The sequence below is a fragment of the Saimiri boliviensis genome, chromosome 8, assembly GCF_048565385.1.
Source record: "Saimiri boliviensis isolate mSaiBol1 chromosome 8, mSaiBol1.pri, whole genome shotgun sequence".
In the NCBI taxonomy this organism is placed as follows: domain Eukaryota; kingdom Metazoa; phylum Chordata; class Mammalia; order Primates; family Cebidae; genus Saimiri; species Saimiri boliviensis.
In genome coordinates this window covers 13,814,354-13,837,000 of record NC_133456.1, presented here as the reverse complement: position 1 = coordinate 13,837,000, position 22,647 = coordinate 13,814,354, and the positions used below count along the sequence as shown (strand labels likewise).

Here is a 22,647-nt window from a genome sequence, read left to right as displayed (position 1 = left end):
AAGTGGTTGAGAAAGAGGAGGAGGAACCTAAGTAGATGGAATATTATCTCCAAACAGGGCAGGAAAAGGTAAAAAGCATAAAATCAAAATGTTAATGGCTGCATCAATGGGCCCCAAAATTGATTTCCTTTTTTCTTTTTTTGGCTGCTCCTTGTGGAGCAGGGCTAACTCACAAGCACTGTGCCCGGAGTAGCCATACCAATTTCCAAATCCCCCTCTCCCCCATTTCCCTTGCCTTTTCCCAGTGCCACCAGCCTGATTCTGTTGTCTTTAGCAACAAGAGCCTGTCTATCTAACACTCAGAGGGGAACAATTTTCCTCAGGACAGTAGTTAGGTGACCACTTACCTTTGGCTTCACGTCTTTTGAAGGTAAGATGGAAGGCCTGGCAGAGGCGACAGCAGGGCGTTTGGGTGGGGCAGCTGGTACTAAGCCTGAAGCAAGGCTCATGGGTTTTTTATTCAACCCACCAGTGGTGGTGGGAGCTGGCTGCTTAGGGAGAAAAGTGGGCTGTGTTTTGGCTTTCGATGTTGAAGTCTTTGCAGGCTGAGTGGAGGCCAAAGGCTTTAGGTTGATTGTTGTTTATTTTTATTTTTTATTTTTATTTTTTAAAGGCCAACATCAAACACACAGACAAGAATAAAAACAAATAAAAAAAAGTATAAATTGCACAATTCAAAGTAAAATTATAAGCAATGAGGATAGATGCAACTTAAAATTGGCATTTCTTTCTTCTGAGCTCAGTAAACAGTTGAATGACACCAGAATAGAGAAAGAAAATGGGGATTAGTTTCTTAATGACAGTGCCACAAATTCCGGCAGTTTGGCACTTGAAGATTTAATTCAGTAAAACAATTAACTAACTCTTAAAACTAACAGCTGGTGGCTAAAATAATTCTACAAGAAAATCATCAGTAGGTGATTAAGCCATTATGACCTATTTTTTTAAGAACTTTTTAATTTAACTTTCTGAAGCCCCTGGACATGCTGAAACTACCTGTATCTTATGGGACAACAACAGCCACAGCCTACAGTGTGGCTTTTGAACTTTGCAGTAAGTACTGGGGTTATGTGTCTGAAGCTATATGATCCATCTTCAAAATCCGCATTCTCTTTTCATGAATGGAGATTTCAGAATCTTTTTTTCTTTAACATTGAGTTAATAGCAAACAATTTGGAATTTATTGCAATTGTCCTTTAGGTTGTTGTTAAGGGAAGCAGAAACAATCTCTATAGAACATTTTTTACAGATATGTAAGATAATAGGGTCAAAGGCTGAGATTTTTTTTTTTTTTTTTTTTTTTGAGACGGAGTTTCGCTCTTGTTACCCAGGCTGGAGTGCAATGGCGCGATCTCGGCTCACCGCAACCTCCGCCTCCTGGGCTCAGGCAATTCTCCTGCCTCAGCCTCCTGAGTAGCTGGGATTACAGGCACACGCCACCATGCCCAGCTAATTTTTGTACTTTTAGTGGAGACGGGGTTTTACCATGTTGACCAGGATGGTCTCGATCTCTTGACCTTGTGATCCACCCGCCTCGGCCTCCCAAAGTGCTGGGATTACAGGCTTGAGCCACCGCGCCCGGCCTAAAGGCTGAGATTTTAATGTTGGTTTAGGCCACTATGGTAAATGAGAATACAAGATATTTTCTAAGCATGTCTAAACATGAGGAAGGACCACAATAGCTCAGAAAAAAGAAATGTCATTCATGATTCAAGCAATAACAGCAGAAGATAACCACCACTCTGGCACCTACCTTTGTTTTCTTCTCTGGGCTTGGTGGGAGCTCCTTGTTTGGTGGGGTGGTGATGTCATTTCCAGTCCCACTCACAGCAGGCCTTCCTTCTTCTGGCCTGGCTACTCCTAAGGGGAGAGGGTGGGTGGGAATTCTGCTAAGCAAACGTTTTTCACACCCGTTTTGAAAATACAAGGTTTAGCAAAGACAGATCACTAACTAGCATGTCATTCTGAAAAAAGTCCACAGGGTTGTGCTGCTGAAATGTGGACAAGACTCCCAAGTTCTCATTGTGATGGAAAACAGTTTTAGATTCCTCAGATTCAGGAGCCTGACCCTGTGGAGAAGCAGTCTAAGTGGCACATGCATGAATGATCGGTGGAAAGAAATGGTCCTTTAAGTTTGGTTTCCCTTCCCTGGAGACCAAAGGGACTCTGTCTTCCAACCACTAGCTCTCCAAGCAATAGGACAAAAACCTCTTCTACCAGAGTCTATCTTTCAAATAAATGTTGCTGTGAGATGGGGTAAGTGCCAGATCATTCAATGACTCCCTTTCCTTCCTTTCCCTATAAAGAACCACTTTATAGAGGATGCAAGATTAACCTGATCTAGTTCTAACAGTGACCCAGATTTCCAACAGGCTGAGGAGACCCATCGAACAAGACCCAGGGCCAGAAATAAAGTCTCCTGCCTAAGGCAACATAGCCTCCTCTCTGTGGAGAGGTTACTCCAGATTTCAATATGACTACACATGAAAGCATTAAAATACTGTTAAATTTATAATCTCGCTGTGCGGGGAAGGACTTTCTAACTGGCACAAAGTCCACAGGCCACAAGTTTGACTAAAGAAAAATAAAAAACTTCTATGTGGCAAAAAACAAAAAAAGACAAGACATTATAATAAAAGTCAAAAGGCAAATGAGAAACAGAAAAAATACTTGCTCCTCATGCCAAAGACAAAGAGCTTATTCTATAAATTATTCCCACAAATCAATCACTGCTACAAAGGCCAATAAACCACTGGAAAAATGACCAAAACAGTATAAACACATTTTATAGAACAGAGATACAAATGTCTTTTGAATCTATGAAAAGATATCCAATGTTAAGTATAATAAGAAAAATAAAAATTAAAACCCCACTGAAATGTCTTTTTTATTTTATTTTTTGAGATGGAGTCTCACTCTGCCACCCATAGGCAGTGTGTACAATGGCATGATCTCGACTCACTGCAACCTCTGTCTTCCCCATTCAAACAATTTTCCTGCCTCAGGCTCCCAAGTAGCTAAGGAATACAGGAATACACCACCTCACCCAGCTGATTTCTGTATTTTAGTAGAGATGGGGTTTCACCATGTTGGCCAGGCTGGTCTCAAACTCCTGACCTCAGGTGATTCACGCACCTTGGCCTCCCAAAGTGCTGGGAGTATAGGCATGAATCACCATGCTTGGCCTGAAATGCCATTTTAACACTAACATATTGTCAAAAGTCCTAAAATTTAAAAATAACTATTAAGAATAATATGGAGAAATATACTTGGTAGGTATATGTATGAACTGCTATGACTCATAGGCAGGGCTGCCTGACAGTGTCATTTTCTAAAAATTACAAGTACACACAAATTCTAATCCAGAAAACCAATTTCTAGTAATTTATCTTAGAGGTGTATTTATACACCAGCAAAATAATAAATGTGCAAGGTTTCCACCAGGTCATTGTTTCTAAAAGCAAAAGAACAACTCAGTAGTCTGTTAATAGAAAACTGGTTATTACGGTAGAAATATCAATGTAATCTCTGAATGAGAAAAAATAAAGCATGGAGAAATCATTTTATAATTACTATGCAATGGTCTCTACTAAGTGAAAAAAACCCAGCAAAGCATAAGTATAATGTGAAACCATTTGTCTTGAAAAGGGATGGGGGATAAGGTAGTACTGCAAATACACTTGTATATGCATTTCAAAAGAATCTTTGAGCCGGGCGCGGTGGCTCAAGCCTGTAATCCCAGCACTTTGGGAGGCCGAGGAGGGTGGATCACAAGGTCAAGAGATCGAGACCATCCTGGTCAACATGGTGAAACCCCGTCTCTACTAAAAATACAAAAAATTAGCTGGGCATGGTGGCGCGTGCCTGTAATCCCAGCTACTCGGGAGGCTGAGGCAGGAGAATTGCCTGAATCCAGGAGGCGGAGGTTGCGGTGAGCCGAGATCGCGCCATTGCACTCCAGCCTGGGTAACAAGAGTGAAACTCCGTCTCAAAAAAAAAAAAAGAATCTTTGAAAGGAATCTAATTAAACAGAACAACGTTTGTGTGGGAAAGGATGAGACACAAAAATGGGGAGGGTAGGAGGCTAAAAACATTTTGAGAAAATATTAGATTCACAGGAAGTTGCAAAGAATTACATAGGGAAGGTCCTGTGTACCCTTTTACCCAGTCTTCCCCAGTGTTGACATCCTACGTATATATGGTATACTACCAAAACCAGGAAACAGAGACAACCCACAGAGCCTACTCAGATTTTTCGCTTTAGATGCACTTATTTGTGTGTGTGTGTGTGTGTGTGTGTGTGTATGTGTGTGTGTGTAGTGCTATGCAACTTTATTAAGTGTAGCTTTGTGTAACCACTACCTCAGCCTCCCAAAGTGCGGGAATTTTAGATTACCTGGCCTAGAGTGGCTGCTTATAATCAACAGGGTTTCTTCATATTACCCTCTATAGCCGTATCTACCCCATCTCCTCTTTCTAATCCCTAAATATATGGCAACTACTATGCTCTCCATCTCTATAATAACTTCCAGTACACTATGTTAAAAAAAAGAGTGGTGCAAGTAGACATCCTTGCCTCATTCCCAATCTTAGATGGAAAGCATTCACTTATTCACCATTAAATATGATGTTAGTTGTAGGCTTGCTATAGACGCTGTTTGTCAAGTTAACTAGTTTGCTAAGGGTTTTAACATGGATGGCTATTGAATTGTGTTAAACAATTATCCTGTGTTTACATTTTTTTTCTTTAGACTATGAGATGACAGATTACTTTTATTTGATTATTGTACTAGCCTGGTATCCCTGGAATAATTCCAATTTCAATTTTTTTTTTTTTTAAAGAGATGGGGTCTGTTGCCTAGGCTTCAGTGCAGTGGCATAATCACAGCTCACTGCCACCTCAAACTCCTGGGCTCAAGAGACCCTAATGCCTCAGTCTTCCAAGTAGCTGGGACAACTGGCATGTGCCACCATACCTGCATAATTTACCAAAAAAATTTTTTTTGAAGAGATGGAGGTTCTGCCATTTGGCCCAAACTGACTGGGTCTCAAGCAGTCCCCCCACTTCAGCTTCCCAAAGTGCTGGGATTACAGGCACAAACCTCCATGCTCCATCATAATTTTAATCTTTTTTTTTGTTTTTTTGTTTTTGTTTTTGTTTTTTTTTTTGAGAAGGAGTTTCGCTCTTGTTACCCAGGCTGGAGTGCAATGGCGCGATCTCGGCTCACCGCAACCTCCGCCTCCTAGATTCAGGCAATTCTCCTGCCTCAGCCTCCTGAGTAGCTGGGATTACAGGCACGCGCCAACATGCCCAGCTAATTTTTTGTGTTTTTAGTAGAGACGGGGTTTCACCATGTTGACCAGGATGGTCTCGATCTCTCGACCTCATGATCCACCCGCCTCAGCCTCCCAAAGTGCTGGGATTACAGGCTTGAGCCACTGTGCCCGGCCCATAATTTTAATCTTTTAAATTTATTGAAGTTGGTTTTATGACCCAAGATCCATCTTGGCGAATGTTTAATGGGAATGTATATTCTGTCACTGAGTGGAATTTCTATCAATGTCTATGAGATTTTGTTGTCTGATGGCATTGTTACAGCTTTACTAACATTCTGTTTAGTAGTTCTATCAATTGTGATCCACCTGCCTCAGCCTCCCAAAGTGGTGGGATTACAGGCGTGAGCCACTGTGCCTGGTCTCCCATCTTTTAACTTTTAACCTACCTATGTCCTTATGTTTGTTATTAATTTCTTATAGATAGCATATACTTGGGCCATTATTTTTTCTTTTCAAGACAGGTGTGATCATGGCTAAATTGTACTCACTGTAGACTCTACCTCCTGGGCTCAAGCAATACTCCCACTCTGAATAGCTAGGACCACAGGTGTGTACCTGTGCCATGCCCAGCTAATTTAAAAATTATCTGTAGAGACAGATTCTCCCTGTGATACTCAGGCTGGTCTCGAACTGCTAGGTTCAAGTGATTCTTCTGTCTCAGCCTCCCAAAGGGATTACATGCAGGAGCCACTGAACCTGGCCTCTTTGAGTCATTTACTCAAAAAAAAATCTACTCTCTAATCTTTGTCTTTTAATTGTAGGACTTAGACCATTTATATCCACAATAATTACTGATGGCCAAGTGCTCACTTGCAAGCTCCATCTCCCGGGTTCAAGTGATTCTCCTGCCTCAGCCTCCCCAGTAGCTGGGATTACAGGCATGCACCACTACACCCAGCTAATTTTGTAAAGATGGGGTTTTACTGTGTTGATCTGGATGGTCTTGAACTCCAACCTCAGGTGATATGCCTGCCTCAGCCTCCCAAAGTGCTGGGATTATAGGCATGAGACACCATGCCCAGCCCATTTGTTCTTTTTCTCATTTCTCTGTTTTACTTTCTTGCCTTCCTGTTGGTTACTTGAACTTTTAAAAAAATCTTTAATTTCCTTTTTTCATTTTTTCAAATTACATCTCACCCAAGGTTACCTAAATATTTTTCAGAATTTTTTTATTTAAAAAATGTTTTTGAGTATAGCGCTTTGTATAGTTTTCTTAGTGGTTGCTCTAGGTATGAAAATATTCATACAATCAACTGGTATCAATGTGCTACTACTGTTTTTTTCCTCTAGAGATGGGGTCTCACTCTGTTGCTCAGGCTGGTCTCAAACTCCAGGCTCAAGTGATCCTCCCATCTCAGCCTCCTGCATATCTGGGGCTACAGGTGCACACCACCAAACCGAGCTACATTTTACTACTTTGAGTAACCTACTGGAACAATGTTTTGCTGCTGAGCTCATTTAAGTTTTTAATTTTAATTATATTTTTCATATTGACAATTAACATTTGTTTTTTATATAACTTCTATTTCTTTGCTGAGGTTTTTAGTTTTTATTTGTTTCAAGGGAATTCATACTTGCTGTTAAAGCACTTTTATGATGGCTGCTTTAAAATTCTAATTTTGTGCCGGGCGCGGTGGCTCAAGCCTGTAATCCCAGCACTTTGGGAGGCCGAGGCGGGTGGATCACGAGGTCAAGAGATCGAGACCATCCTGGTCAACATAGTGAAACCCCGTCTCTACTAAAAATACAAAAAATTAGCTGGGCATGGTGGCGCGTGCCTGTAATCCCAGCTACTCAGGAGGCCGAGACAGGAGAATTGCCTGAGCCCAGGAGGCGGAGGTTGCGGTGAGCCGAGATCGCGCCATTGCACTCCAGCCTGGGTAACAAGAGCGAAACTCCGTCTCAAAAAAAAAAAAAAAAAAAAAATTCTAATTTTGTACTTTAGCATGCAATCACTCTGTTTATATTTAGCATATGGGTTATGACTGTAGTTCTGGTGACAATTTGGTTTCTAGAGCCCTTGTAATGCAATTATGCCCTGTTATATTCTGGTTCTGCTAAGGTTCTAACTTAATTCTTTTTGGTACAGCCTGAAAAGGCTATAGGGAGTTACCTGGGCCAGCCAGTGTTAGCACATAGGGGCTGAGTGACGGACGCTGGAACCACAGAATAGAGAGACCTTCCCCTGGCCTGTTCTCTGGCTGCCTGAGACAGGTAGACCTCCTGTTTGATCTCTGTTGGGGTTGCTGGGAGCAGGAAACATCTACCTTGGGGGCTTTCTTCTGCAAAGGGGAAGAAAGCAGAGGTTTCAAAACCTATAGAAGTCTCCTGCCACTGGGTAAAGGATTACAAGCTACCGGGCCTATAGAAGCCATTGGTGCTGTTCCCCGGTAGGGGACTAAGTCTGCAGGCAGACTGAGCCCACTGCTGGGTATTGGTAACGAAATAGGGCTCACCACTAGGTCTTTGATGGGATTTTTCTTTCTTGGTTTTTTGGCAATAGAGAACAGATTTTCTCTATTTATTTTCTTCCTTTCCTTTTTTTTTTGGCGGGGGTCAGAGGGGTGTCCTATGCTTATTGGTAATTCCAGGTTACAGGCCTCTCCAGTGCCCAGCCAGGGATATATAGGAGAGAAAGACCCAGTCTCTACCATCATTCAATCACTTCATCAATCCCAGGGAGTTTGCTGCACTGTTGTTCCTCAAGTCCTGAGATCCCCACCAGGTTTGCCTTCTTTCTTTTTTTTTTTTTTTTTTTTTTCTGAGACGGAGTTTCGCTCTTGTTACCCAGGCTGGAGTGCAATGGCGCGATCTCGGCTCACCGCAACCTCCGCCTCCTGGGTTCAGGCAATTCTCCTGCCTCAGCCTCCTGAGTAGCTCGGATTACAGGCATGTGCCACCATGCCCAGCTAATTTTTTGTATTTTTAGTAGAGACGCGGTTTCACCATATTGACCAGGATGGTCTCGATCTCTTGACCTCGTGATCCACCCGTCTCGGCCTCCCAAAGTGCTGGGATTACAGGCTTGAGCCACCGCGCCCGGCCGGTTTGCCTTCTTTCTACCTCATATTCCTTTATGGAATTCTGTTCAATTATTTCCAGAATATTTAGTTGTATTTACGGGGGAGGAGCAGAAAACAATGAGTTGATACCATCTTGTCTTGATAGGAGGTTTTTTTTTTTTGTTTTGTTTTTTAATGGAAAGCACTTTGTACTTTTTGATGTTTGAACCATATGTACTTTTAGTCAAAAACTGAGTATTTTTCTAGTTTTAAAACGTGATGGGGAAAAACCACAGCCAATAACTGTGCAAGTTTGTTAACGCCTTTGTTCTACAGCAAGCTCAAAGAAGATCTTACTTGTGTGACCAGCTGCCACTGGTCCCAGATCACTATAAATATTTTTCAATAAGCTCAGCATTTTTCGGTAAACAACATGAATATTTCATAAAGTCACACTGTTTATGATACAGGCATACAGTAACTCAACCTGTACAAATAAATGTAACTGTGCATAAACAGAAACTGCTGTCTCTCTGTTCAGGCAACTTCTTTTTTGTTGTCTGAGACTTGATCTTGGTCTACCCCCCAGGCTGGAGTGCAGTGGCACAATCTTGGCTCACTGTAGTCTCATCCTCTTGGGCTCAAGTGATCCTCCCACCTCAGCCTCCCAAGTAGTTGGGACTATAGGCATGTGCCACTACGCTCAACTTTTTTGTATTTTGCCAGGTTGCCCAGGCTGGTCTCAAACTCCTGGCCTCAAGTAATCTACCTGCCAAGGCCTCCCAAAGTTCTGAGATTACAGGCATGAGCTACCAAGCCTGGCTATCAGGCAATTTCTAAAGACTACCACTCACATATTCCCAGAGTTTCACAAAACAATGTCTGAAGTGGAACTCATTAACTCCTTCACTGAACTGTGCTCTTCTGTTGGGTCGTTCTATTATCTATACTACCACTAGCTAGGAAAACCAGACTCACATCACAGCGTGACCTTCAATTCCTCTTTCTCACACACCTTCCACATTCCAGTTTCACTTTCAGTTATCTTCACCTGTTACATTTCCCCTCTCATGTCCTCACTGTTTCATCTGCCATTACCTGAATCAGATTTTCCCAACAGGATTGTCTGCCTTCAATTCTTTTTTTTTTTTTTTTTTTTGAGACGGAGTTTCGCTCTTGTTACCCAGGCTGGAGTGCAATGGCATGATCTCGGCTCACCGCAACCTCCGCCTCCTGGGTTCAGGCAATTCTCCTGCCTCAGCCTCCTGAGTAGCTGGGATTACAGGCACGCGCCACCATGCCCAGCTAATTTTTTATATTTTTAGTAGAGACGGGGTTTCACCATGTTGACCAGGTTGGTCTCGATCTCTCGACCTTGTGATCCACCCGCCTCGGCCTCCCAAAGTGCTGGGATTACAGGCTTGAGCCACCGCGCCCGGCCTGCCTTTGTCTTCCAGTTCATCATACTTACTGTGAACAAGTAAGTCTTCCTGAAGCTGACCTGGAGCTACTTTATGTGCTGTCATAGACAGTCACCATAGTTTTCACAACATGGTAGTAAGGTTTAAACTTTTTAGTGGGGCATTTGAAGGTTGGCAAGGTTGAATTCCAAACAACTTTCTAGAATTTTCTCCCATCATTTCTGGCCACATATGTAAAGATAGCTTTGGACTATTTCCTTAACCCACACTCTCTCCTCTAGAGAAACCTGTAGGTGAATGAAGCGGGTGGGTCTAAATGGCTCAAATTGATTAAGAAGGCTATGGGACCTAGTATACAGCTGACTGGACCAAGCTGAGCCATTAAGAGATAATTACTCACTCACTGTCAGTATAGACGAAGACATGGAAATGTCAGTCACGTGACATTGGAACCCTGACATATATGGTGGTAACAAAGCCGGCCACAGAGTTCAAACCATGGCAACTCCATGCCATTCTGTCCTGAGCAGAAAGAGTCACAAGGGAAGCAAAAAGAGATGACAGAGGAAATACAGATTATCGAAGGGAAGAAAATAGAGCACATGTGCAGGGAAACGCAGAGGTCCTAAGAGAGGATATACACAATGGTGGCAGCCTGGCACCACTTCCTGTGACTGGATGCCCTGTGATTCCTCCATTGTTCTCTTAACGAACATGAGCTGCCTAGGCTTCATACCTTTGCTTATGAGTTCCTTTGTCTGGAAGGCTTTCCCTCAGCATTGTTTGGCATCCTAGGGTTCCAAAGCCCACTTCAAATGTTTCCATGATTCACAGCCCTCTCACTGCCCCCCAGCCCTCCAACTGGATCGTAAGTTGCTTGAGGATAAGGAAAATTTCTAGTGTCTACATAGTGAATGCAAATAGTAGGCATGTTAAATGAAACAATCTTCATATAAAAGATTTATCTACATAGTGGTTAGCAGAGTCAGCATTTAAACATTTATCAGGTGAATGCATCAGTGGATTTGTCAGTCATCTGAAATTTTTTTCTATTAGCACAAACTTCTGTTAGTGTGAATTAGAAAGAACTTGTTCTGAAAGAAAGTCTTCACTCATGATCACCTAGAAGGTATGCGGTACTGCACAAAGCACCTGGGAATCAAGAAAAAGATGAGAATCCTGTCCAGGAGGAGCTTACAGTTCTGCCACAGCTAGAAGGAAGCAACAGCACAGGACGCCTGAATGCTTGCGATCCTGATGTCATAAGAAATCAAAGAGGAACTAAAGCTTCTCTGCCCATCTCCACAAAAAAAAACAAAACCCGAAAACACCTGTATGTCTTCTACTTACCACTCCCCTAGAAAATACCATTTCTTTACTCTGCTCTTGTATGGAAAGAAAATTTCAAAAAGCAAAAAACAAACAACAACAAAAATATCATTTCTTACTTTCAAAGAAAAAAATGTCATTAAAATGTACTGCGAGTAATAAATATTAGAGAAAACAGGTCCCAGGAAACAAGACTTTTTTTTTTTAAACAAGCAAAACACATGTTTTAAATTCCCATTTACAAGCTCGTAAATTATGGCCCTTTGTGCTCAAACCGGACTCGGAGAAAAACAAGCTTTTTTAGATCACCACAATAAGAGCTGTGGGGGGATGGGAGACGGGGCCAGGAAGAAAGACACAGAAGGCAGTCACAAAGACCCCCGACACTCAGCTGTTTTATTAGGTTGCAAGTCTCTCCTCCTCTCCCCCCTTTCTGTTTCTTCTCTTTCTCCCTACAAATCCTCCCAAAAACACATACAAAAAAGAGAAAACTAGAAGCAAGACTGGGTCAAACATGAAGAACACAGAAAGAATATTAAATAGCTAGCTCTAAAGGGCTCTTTTTCAGCTTGAACAAAAGTAAAACGTTCTCAAAAGCAAAATAGAAAACAGAGCTTCCACCCAGGCCGTGCAACTTAATGAGAGGAGGTTAGTGCTGATAAACCCATTGTGAATCTATACAAAGTGACAGATTTTCAAGCAAGGAAATCAATCAGGTGCCATTGGAGGATTTAGAGCTCAGGAATCAACTGGTTCAAACCAACTAGGGGCTGAGGGCTGGGCAAATGGGGGATGGGTTGGACATGAGGTCAAGAAAGGGGCTCTAGTTTTTATGCCCACCATTCTCTGACCCTATTCCACCCCCAACCCACATATTCAATTCACACTGTGTCATGTTAGCAAGACATTTGCCTTGACCCTGCCAGATTCACTTTGTTCTCTTTTTTGCCTCACTCCCAGCAAGCTTCCAACATAAGGGAATTAAGCTTTCCCCAGGCAGTCACAGAACCCAGCTGTAAAAAGCTGCTTAGTGCTCCTGCCGGTAATCTGTCACTTTGGTTCCTTCCTTGCTGTCTGCTTGATCCCAATGGAGGCAAAATTTAGAAACATACCATCACGTGGGGGCTCTTCACACAGGAACGATGGAGTGCTCTGGGTTGCAGTGACCTCAATTTCTTTCTTCCCTGCCAGAGCTGTCTGTCCTGGCTGTTTCTCTCCTCGCTGGCAGACCTGGGAGCATGAATCAATTCTAGTTTCACTAATATCTTCCTGCCCTTTTTCCTTGCTGCTCCCTTCAGGAATCTGTTCCAGCTTACTATGGAGATGTAATCCAGCAGTGCTGAGTTCCTTCTTCCCAGAGTTGCTGCTGCTGTTGCCAAAGTGGGCCAGTTCTTCTCTCTTCTTGGCCACTGGGTCCTTGCAGATGAAAGGAGGTATCTCTTTAGTAGACAAGCTGGGCAGTTTCTCAGGGCTCAATGTGTAGCTAGCTGTCTGTTCCTCACCCACAGTCATGGAGCGCTTCATAACAGGAGCTCCCAGTTTCCCAGGCATAGGACTAGGCATTGGGCTACTGAAGGGAGGCAGGAGGCCAGAAGGCTCTTCTCGGGCAGGGAGTTCAGGGTACTTATCTGCAAGGTTGACAGCTGGGGGAACTGAGAGGTGAGAACATTCAGACAGGGCCCTGCGCACTGCCTTTTTCTGCTGGGGGGCTTGGTTGAGCACAGCCTCCTCCTCCGTAGAACTCAATTTCTCCAACTCCTGATTATGGCCTCTGATGTGAGAGCTTGCATTCAAATGTTCCTGGGTGAACTCCACCATAGTGATTGGCAGAATGGTGGTGGGTGAGTGCTCAATAATAGGGGCTGGTTGGACTAGAGACACCAGGAGTGGGGACTCACATTTCAGCTGCTCCGAGTTATCATTTACCACCCCAATCACTGGGCAGCCAGGGGTGATGCTTTTCTCCATCTCTCCTGGAGTCGCTTCCCTTGAGCCCAGAGGGCCTTGAGCCAAAGGATGAAAGTTGGGGTTCCAAACACTGGTTTCCTGCTCCTTAACATATCTGGTAGGGATGTCAGCAGCCCCAGGGAAATCCAGATCTGACTGGCTCTTGGTTTCTAGTCCATTCTTCCCTGCCACTTTCTCCTGAACTGGAATGGTTTTGTTTTTGTCTGGCCCCTCTATGAGTCCCAAATGGAACGCGGAGGTCTTCTGGTATACCGAGTTCCCCTCCAAGGGATGGTAGGTCTCTGAAATCACATACCTGCTCTCAAGGTGGCCGGAGGTTGCTTGATAGTCCTTGTCCTGCACTTCAATGCTGAGCTCTTTGTCTAGCTTCCCCTCAAAAAAGCAGAGCTTATTCTGCTCCAGGAAGCTGGCATTCTTCACAAGCCCATCTTTCGGCTGCCCGTCCATGCTGACATTCAGCCCGATTTCATTCAGTTTGCCCTCTGTCCTCTGCCATTCGAATCCAGTTTGACTGATTTCTTTTGGAGAGTCCATTCGGCACTCTGCAGGCTTGCCCTTACTGAGCTGACCGTACGCGGCAGTGAGAGAGACTGTCTGCTTGTCTGAGAGCGACATCGTCTCTTCCACTGCTCTCCCCGCTTTCGCTCCTGGAGCTCTAATACCACCTACGATCACACAGAGCTTGCAGTGACATCACACCAATTCCCCAGTATTCAAGACAAAATTCATCTTTCCCTCAATCCCCCTCTCTCCTCAGGCAGTTGGGTGTTAAGTGTACTTACAAATGTGAAAGAAAGGAAGAATGAATTAAAGAGAAAGAAAGGAAGGAATCTGCTGCTTTCTGCAACAACAAAATGCTACTGTTAATCTGAGAATGTAATTTCCTGTTAACTAGCATTCTGTTTAGATCTGCAATTTAAAACACGGTATGGTGCCAATCCAAGCACTGAGGATAGTAATTATTTTGGCTTTCACTGATATAGATACATGTATACCCACACACTCACTTATCTGATACCATGCCCACCCTTCCACATTCACCCACTCAGGAAACTGTTTTAAAAATAAGCAAGACTCATTTGCCAATCCCCAGCAATAACCCCCGAAGAACAATGAATCCAGGAAATTGCTCAAAATTGGACTTAAACATATCCCACACCTTAACATAGTATTAAAATTGCAGGCATTCATTTTTCAGAGGAAGAGTGGGTTTGCTGTCATAGCAACTTATCAAATTCATTTGAAAACTGACTTGAGTGGGGTCCCCAAAACCCATTAGAGCTCCATCTGTAGCTCTGCACAATGGAAGAATTTAATAAAGAGTTCATTTAAAGACTTCAGTGACCAGGGCTTTGGGATAGGCATTCTAATTATAAGACATTTGTGTGACAACATACCCCTGATGGGTTTACACCTGTCCCTGCCCCCACTTGGTTCCTTGGATGAGCTCAGTTGCTCCCTCCACTACCAGCCCTGCTCTTTGCAGCCTGATAATCTTTTAGGTGTCATGTGAACACACTGGGGACAGTTTATCTTTCTTTGACCTCCAGACTTAGGGACTCTAACAATTTGTAGCTTGGAGTATTCCCCACCCACCAGAGCCTACTGCCCCCATTTAACTCAGCACGGTCCTTTGCTGCCCGGGGCTTTGAGCTCACAAATTGTATGTTCAAAGTGAAAGACCCATAAAACAAAATTCTGGGGGGAAAAAATTACACTGTAAGGATAGGCTATACTCTTACTTTGAACAAAGCTGATTTTTCTTGTCTAGCTGTAAGTCACTATCTTGCAGTAACACAGCAAATTGTGAAATATCAGTAATCCAAGGGAAGTCTTTTTCCAAGGTGAAGAGAAGATTTAGATTTTTTTTTAAAGACCATTTGCATGACTTTCTATCCTTTTTGCCAAGTAAATAAATAAATAAATAAAAGGCCATTTGCAATAAACTGCAATAATTTGATTACAGTTTTTAAATAATGCTTTTAGAAAAAAGGGCAAGTTAAGACTGTTCTTTGGTCTATAAAATGTAAAGAAATTACCAAGGTCCAGCACAGAGAAGCTTGCTAAACTGTAGCCTCCGTCCCCAAGAACTCGCCTTCTCTATTCATACCACTCAAGTTCCCAACAAGAGTGTAAGGATCAGCCGGGCCCAGTAGTTCACGCCTGTTATCCCAGCACTTTGGGAAGCTGAGGCGGGCGGATCACAAGGTCAGAAGATACAGATCACCCTGGCTAAATGGTGAAACGCTGTCTCTACTAAAAATAAAAAAATTATCTGGGTGTGGTGGCTCGCACCTGTAATTCCAGCTACTAGGGAGGATGAGGCAGGAGAATGGCTTGAACCTGGGAAGCAGGGGTCGCAGTGAGCCGAGATGGCATCAGGGCACTCCACCCTGGGAGACAGAGTGAGACTCCATCTCAAAAAAAAAAAGAGTGCAAGGATCAACTTTAATACCTTTTGCATTACCTTCAGTACCTGACACAGGGCTATGTTCATGATCATGAGTGGCAATGCTGCAATGCTGAAAAAAAAAAATGTGAATTTCCATTTACTTCTGCCCTGAACATGAACTGAGCCTCATATACATTTCTTTCTCTTGATCTTGAGTTATTTAGTAGTAATACAAGACAAAGCACAATACAGGTTAATCGGCAAGAAACCTGGTATCCATACTCTATGGCAAAGATCTTGCTAAGGAAAAGGAAGTGAGGTATAACAAAATGAAGAATGCCAGGATAATCATGATTCTAATTAGTAACAAGAAAAAATACAAGGCAAGATTGGGTACAGAAAGGTCTTAGTAATGGAACACAGTTGAGTTCTTGCTTTCTTATCCTTTTTATTAATATAACTGAATAATATAATTAAGCATATATAATATGTGATGAAAATTATGAAAGTCTGGAAGCCATGGCTCAGACCTGTAATCCCAGCACTTTGGGAGGCTGAGGTGGGCAGATCGCTTGAGCCCAGGAGTTGGAGACCAGCCTTGGCAACATGGCAAAACTTTGTCTCTACAAAAAGTATGAAAAATTAGGTGGGTATGTGGCACACAATTGTGGTCCCAGCTACTCGGAAGGCTGAGGTGGTAAAATTGCCTGGGCCCAGTAAGCCAAGGCTGCAGTGGGCCGTGATCACATCATTGCACTCTAGCCTGGGTGAGAGGAAACCCTGTCCCCTGCCGCCCCCCACCCAAAAAAAAAAGGGTCTAGGGGTGGGGAAGGTATTGTTGCAATGCAGTCCGAATATACCAGAGGAAAGTCTGGAAGATATCTTAGAAATCATGTAAGCCTCAACAACCCCATTCTCTCAAAAACTAGTCACCTCACCTGAACCACATACATAAAATTTACTGACCTATCTTTGGGTTGTGGGGAAAAAATTAATTTGGCTTTGAGTCAGAAGGCCAGATTTTAAAATCTCTCTGTGTCACTTAAAAGTTAAGAGTCTTGGAAATTCATTAACTGCTCTTAGCTTCAGTTTCTGCCTCTATAAAAAGAGGGGAATCTTTAAGGTGCTCTCAGATTCACAGTTCTATGACTTTGATATCTGAAGTTGAAACAGGCATTCAAGGAATCAATCACAAGCCTGCTGCTATGTCCAACTCACAATGTGATTTCAACTTGGGGCTCCACTAGGCAGTATGTTCAGCAGCCTTTGTGTCTCATGCGAGGGTGCTGCCTATTGGAAGAGGCATGACTGGTCATGGCAGATGTTGCAGCATGACGGAAGAACGTGGTAGTTGGCCCTCATATTCTGAAGAAGTGGAAAATACCAACACAAAGAACAAGCATAGAAACTGTTCCTTAGAGCCAATTATTTTTAGTTCTGGCCAGCCTACCCAGATTCACTTCATTGGATTCTCCTTGCCCAACAGCTAAGGCAATAACTAAAATTACAAGTGCCTGCTACCTTCAGCTATCACATATCCTGCCTCAGTAATTCTATCCATAAACAGCAGACTGCAAAATGTGAACCAGCCAAAAGACCAAGAGCAAAAACCAGGAGAATGAAACCAGGCACAAAAGAGTGCATATTCCAGACTATAGTTCATACTGTATAGATCGGAAATGTGGTCAACCTGAAAGAATATAATGAGGTCAATATCTAGCAACTGGGCTAAGCAGTGGCCTCATAGTTACAAGACTCAGGATACTAGATTTGAAAGAGGTAATCTGGGGAGGAGGGTGGTCAGGGTCAAGAAGTTCAAGCCCACAGAAGGGGTGAATACCCAAGACATCATGCCAGCCAGATGCTCAGGGGCCTGAGTACAACAAAACACATAGCCGTGGGGATTGAGGGAATATAAAAGCACTTGACAAAATAGTTAAAACATAGAAATACATAATGTGTCCACTGATGATGCTAGTTTTAAAAAAACAACCAAGAAACGATATGTATATATGTGAAATAGGTTTTCCCATTTCCTATAGGGAATCTGATGTGTAGTAATAAAGCCTAAGTCCCTGGACTGGAGAACTGCTACACTCTGATAAAGATAGACCAAAACAAAACAAAACAAACCAACCACTACTACTTAAAAGAAACAACATATGAACCATAATTTCAATCACTAACAGATAAAAAGAAGAGCTAAATTTCAAAATCTGGGGCACTGCCTAAGAAAAATGATAACCCATTTCCTGAATCCCTTTTAGGACAAGGGTCCATTCTATCCATAAACAGTACTACAAGGACACTAAAGTATGTGTAATAGCATAGAGTCTGAATGCTGGGGTTTCCCTAACAGGCCCCTCATTTTACAGAGGAACAAAAGGGGGTCTAGAGGAAAAAAGTAGTTTTCCCATGATCAAATGGTAAAAACTTAATGGAAAACCCATATAGAAGACGCTAGGTTTCTGACTGCCAGTTTTCCCAAACCACTGAGCAAAAACTAATCATAGTCACTAGATGATTCTCCTTTTCGATGTATCTCTCTCTCTCTCTCTCTTTTTTTTTTGCTCAGGCTGAAGTGCAGTGGCATGATTTTGGCTCACTACAACCTCCGCCTCCAGGGCTCAAGCGATTCTCCTGCCTCAGCCTCCCAAGTAGCTGAGTTTACAGGCCTGTGCCACCACACCTGGATAGGTTTTGTATTTTTAGTAGACACAGGGCTTCGCCATGTTGGCCAGGCTGGTCTTGAACTCCTGGCCTCAGGTAATCCGCCCACCTCAGCCTCCCAAAGAGCTGCAATTACAGATGTGAGCCACTGCACCCAGTCCAATGTATTTTTTTGTGTGTGTGACCACTGAAGAAAAGTACTTTAATTTGGAATTATAATTTAGTTCTTTTGCGATCAATTCAAAACTCTCAAATTATTACATACTATGCATACACACATGTGTATGTATGTGTGGTTAGGGGAGCAAAAGGGAGTTTGAAATACGGGAGAAAAAGAAGTAATGCACTTAGTTTCAGTGTTTACCTTATTATCTTAAGAATGACCTTGTTTTAATTATGCTAAGAGTGAGTAAGGTGTGGGTGACTTATTCCTTAGCAATCTTTAGTTTCTAACTTCCAGTCTTAAAAGAACTTAGATTTACGTTAATATCTTTCTATAGTGCCTTAGCACTATGAGTATCCTTTCATGCCACTTCTGAGTAGGAAGACAGGTTTAGCCCCACTAAGAAAAAGCAGAGAACCAGAGGCTTTTACAAAGGGGAGGGGACAGCTTATACTTTGATTACACTATTGCTTTTGCAAGGAATACAAAAAATATTAAATGAAGAACAATTAATGGCTTGTTGTACCCCAAATGAGGTGAATGTCACCTGGATGACAAATGATGGGGAAACCCTAGTATAGAATAATTAGTAAAACCCAAGGAAGGCTGGGCATAGTGGCCCACACCTGTAATACCAGCACTTTAGAAGGCTTAGGTGGGAGGATCACTTGAAGTCAAGAGTCCAAGACCAGCCCTGGCAAGGTAGCAGGACCCACATCTATATAAAAAAATGAAAAAAAAATTTTTTTTTTTTAGTCAGGTGTGGTGGTGCATGCCTGTAGTACTAGCTACTAGGGAGGCTGTGGAGGGAGGATCGCTTAAGCCCAAGAGTCTGAGGCTGCAGCGAGTTAATTATGATCACGTCACTGCACTCCAAATTGAGTGACAGAGTGAGACCTTGTCTAAAAAAAAAAAACCAACAAAACACTCCAAGAATAGTTAGTTCAGTAATCCAGTCCAAATAAGAATTACAGAATAATCTCACTCAGGGATGCAGATTTATTCACAGGAAACAGCCACAGCAATAAACTCCAATCTCCTAGCCACTGCAAAATTTTATCAAGTTGGTAGATGAGGTAAATACATGAAGTCTGAAAAGTGTGAGCCTGCCTAGGTAAAAAGAAACACATTTAAGCCGGGTGCGGTGGCTCAAGCCTGTAATCCCAGCACTTTGGGAGGCCGAGGCGGGTGGATCACGAGGTCAAGAGATCGAGACCATCCTGGTCAACATGGTGAAACCCCGTCTCTACTAAAAATACAAAACATTAGCTGGGCATGGTGGCGCGTGCCTGTAATCCCAGCTACTCAGGAGGCTGAGGCAGGAGAATTGCCTGAGCCCAGGAGGCGGAGGTTGCGGTGAGCCGAGATCGCGCCATTGCACTCTAGCCTGGGTAACAAGAGCGAAACTCCGTCTCAAAAAAAAAAAAAAAGAAACACATTTAAGAACCAGAAGACTTAAATTCTAGATTGACCTGCCACTGGGATTCCTCATCTCTAGGTTCTTCCTCCCAAGTAGCTGGAATTACAGGTGCCCACCACCACCACACCCAGCTAATATTTATATTTTCAGTAGAGATAGAGTTTCACTATGTTTGCCAGGCTGGTCTCGAACTCCTGACCTCAGATGATCCTCCTGCTTCGGCCTCCCTAAGTGCTGGGATTACAAGAGTGAACCACCGCAGCCAGCCTCCTGCCTCTAGGTTCTATTCCTGCTCATTCACCTCTGTAAAGTCTCTTTGACCTGCTCCTGAGTCCTTCATATTATCACAATATTCTATCCCTTTTTTGAATTAGAAACTACACTGTAATCTTTTATTTATATGCCTTTCCTAGGAGCTTCTAGAAGGTAGGAATGTGAACTGTGCATTTGAGCCATGTGGGTGCCCTGCACAGTGCTTGACTCACAGTAAATAAGCTTTCAAAAAAGATTTGCTCAGTGAAAGGATAAGCAGATTCCTTTTATATTGTATCATTTGACCTGATCCGTCCCATCATTAAAGCTGTCTTCAGGCCGGGCGCGGTGGCTCAAGCCTGTAATCCCAGCACTTTGGGAGGCCGAGGCGGGTGGATCACGAGGTCAAGAGATCGAGACCATCCTGGTCAACATGGTGAGACCCCGTCTCTACTAAAAATACAAAAAATTAGCTGGGCATGGTGGCGCGTGCCTGTAATCCCAGCTACTCAGGAGGCCGAGACAGGAGAATTGCCTGAGCCCAGGAGGCGGAGGTTGCGGTGAGCCGAGATCGCGCCATTGCACTCCAGCCTGGGTAACAAGAGCGAAACTCCGTTTCAAAAACAAAACAAAACAAAAAAAAAAAGCTGTCTTCAACCTAGGCCAAGAGGTGGTGATCTGGAATGTCCTTTGAGCTAAAGATTGTGAAGTTCCATTCCATTCTGTGTGAGTCTGAAGAAAGTGCTTGGATTCCTATACATCTGGGCAGAAGGTGATTTCTAGGACTCTTGGCAAAGTCTGCAGGTCTCTGATCCCAGTAGATGTACTGGCAGATATTTCTGTTTTTGCCTTGTGCTAGGAGTTAGTATTTAACCTGTTCAGGACCTTGGTTTTTATACATGACAGACAACTAGTTTCTCTGCATTCTTTCTTATCAGTTACCAAGGCAACACTACTTTTGAGCTTGACCAAATGTTCCCAGTTATTGCCTCTAGGAAACAATTTCATTACAATGGAAGTCAATAATTCCACTGTTAATGATTGATGACACGTACTCTTTGTTAATAAAAGCTAAGGTTGTGAAGTTATAATCTGATATCTTGCCTGAAAGTAAATGTTGCAAGAATTTAGACATAAATACATATATGTAAAATGATTTCAGAAACGGTATTCTACATTTTAGAAACATTTCTTACATGTTTTATCTTAAGAAAATAAATCATGATTCTCCCTGATTAACTTTCAAAAGCTGAGAAGCAAATAGACAGAATGAAAAGTTGAGGCAAGTAATCTGATTTATGTGAACCAAAGACATGAAAATGCTTATGGATAAGAAATCCTCTAAAGGTTGGGCACAGTGGCTCATTCTTGCAATCCTAGCACTATGGGAGGCAGAAGCAGGTGCATCACCTGAGGTTAGGAGTTTGAGACTAGCCTGGCCAATGTGGTAAAAACCCATCTCTACTAAAAATACAAAAATTAGCTGGGCAGGGTGGCATGCACCTGTAGTCCCAGCTACTTGGGAGGCTGAGGCAGGACAATTGCTTGAACCTGGGAGGTGGAGGTTGCAGTGAGCAGAGACTGAGCCACTGCACTCCATTCTGGGCAACAGAGGGAGACTGTCTCAAATGAACAAACAAACCTCTAAAAAGCACAACTTGAAATGTCAACCCTTTGTTAAGCCTAGTATTGACCCTCCCATGGCCTTTCCCCAAAAGTAAAGAGAATCATCCCACTAAACTAGGTAGAAAGATAACACTTTTCTTCAAGCAAAAATCTAAGATTCTCTGATTATAGAGGCACACAATACCCCTAGGAGCCTTCAGGAGCTTACTTTCTTCTCCCCAATTTCATCTCAAAATGTTTCACAGATCTCCATTTCCCAAACTTGACTTTATTATATGCACCTGCACTTCACTATGTATGCCTTTACACAAGCTGTCCCCTAGAATGCTCTACTTTATTTGCTCAGCAAACTCTCAGCCATACTTTCAGAGTCTCCTGTGTGAAGCTTTCTCTAGGTCTTGTAGGAAAACTTAGTCCCTTTCTGCTCCGTATTTCCATAGGACCTAGCTCACATTTCTATCCTCTTTCAGAAGAGTAAATTTCTCTCACTAGAGGAAAATTGCCTGTTTTCCACCCTGGAATCTGTGAAGAGTAGAGAATGTGTTTTATTAGTCTCTTTTTAGAGCAGGAGTAATGCCACTTGGTATCTAATGAATGAATGAATAAAATACTAAAAAGTACAAATCATGCTGTGTGTCTGCTATTTGCAGAGCAATAGGCAGTGTTTATACACTTTGGGAGGCTGATGTGGGTGGATCACCTGAGCTCAGGAGTTCAAGACCAGCCTGGGCAAAATAGCCAAACCCCGCCTCTACAAAAAATACAAAAATTAGTGGGGCATGGTGGCATGAACCTGTAGTTCCGGCTACTCGAGACTGAGGTGGGAGTATCACCCTAGCCCAGGAGGCGGAGGCTGTGCACCACTGCACCCCAGGCCTGGGCGACTGAATAAAAAATAAAATAAAAATAAAATAAAAGCCCCCTTACAGTCCCCTTCATATTTTAAAGAAGTAAAGATATCTGCAATACTGAAACTCAAAACTAAGCTTTTATTTTAACAGTTGTGTTCAGAATCCCCCAATGCTATTTGTCAACCACTGCGTGTAAGTGAAGGGTGAGGGAATATG

At 42.9% G+C, this 22,647-nt stretch overlaps 1 protein-coding gene across 28 annotated transcripts in view; it reads right to left on the bottom strand.

Moving 5' to 3' along the window:
- Positions 1-22,647, bottom strand: part of MAP4 (microtubule associated protein 4) — a 228,385-nt gene that overhangs the window by 24,422 nt on the left and 181,316 nt on the right. For 21 of the 28 annotated variants that reach the window (XM_039477523.2, XM_010337027.3, XM_039477527.2 and 18 more), the window contains 2 exons: positions 1,754-1,860; positions 348-563 (listed from right to left, as the gene is read on the bottom strand). In XM_039477523.2, coding sequence (XP_039333457.1) covers positions 348-563; positions 1,754-1,860 — 323 coding nt within the window. The remainder of the gene's footprint in view (positions 1-347; positions 564-1,753; positions 1,861-22,647) is intronic. The other 7 variants (XM_074403932.1, XM_074403933.1, XM_074403939.1 and 4 more) reach the window with 1 other exon arrangement.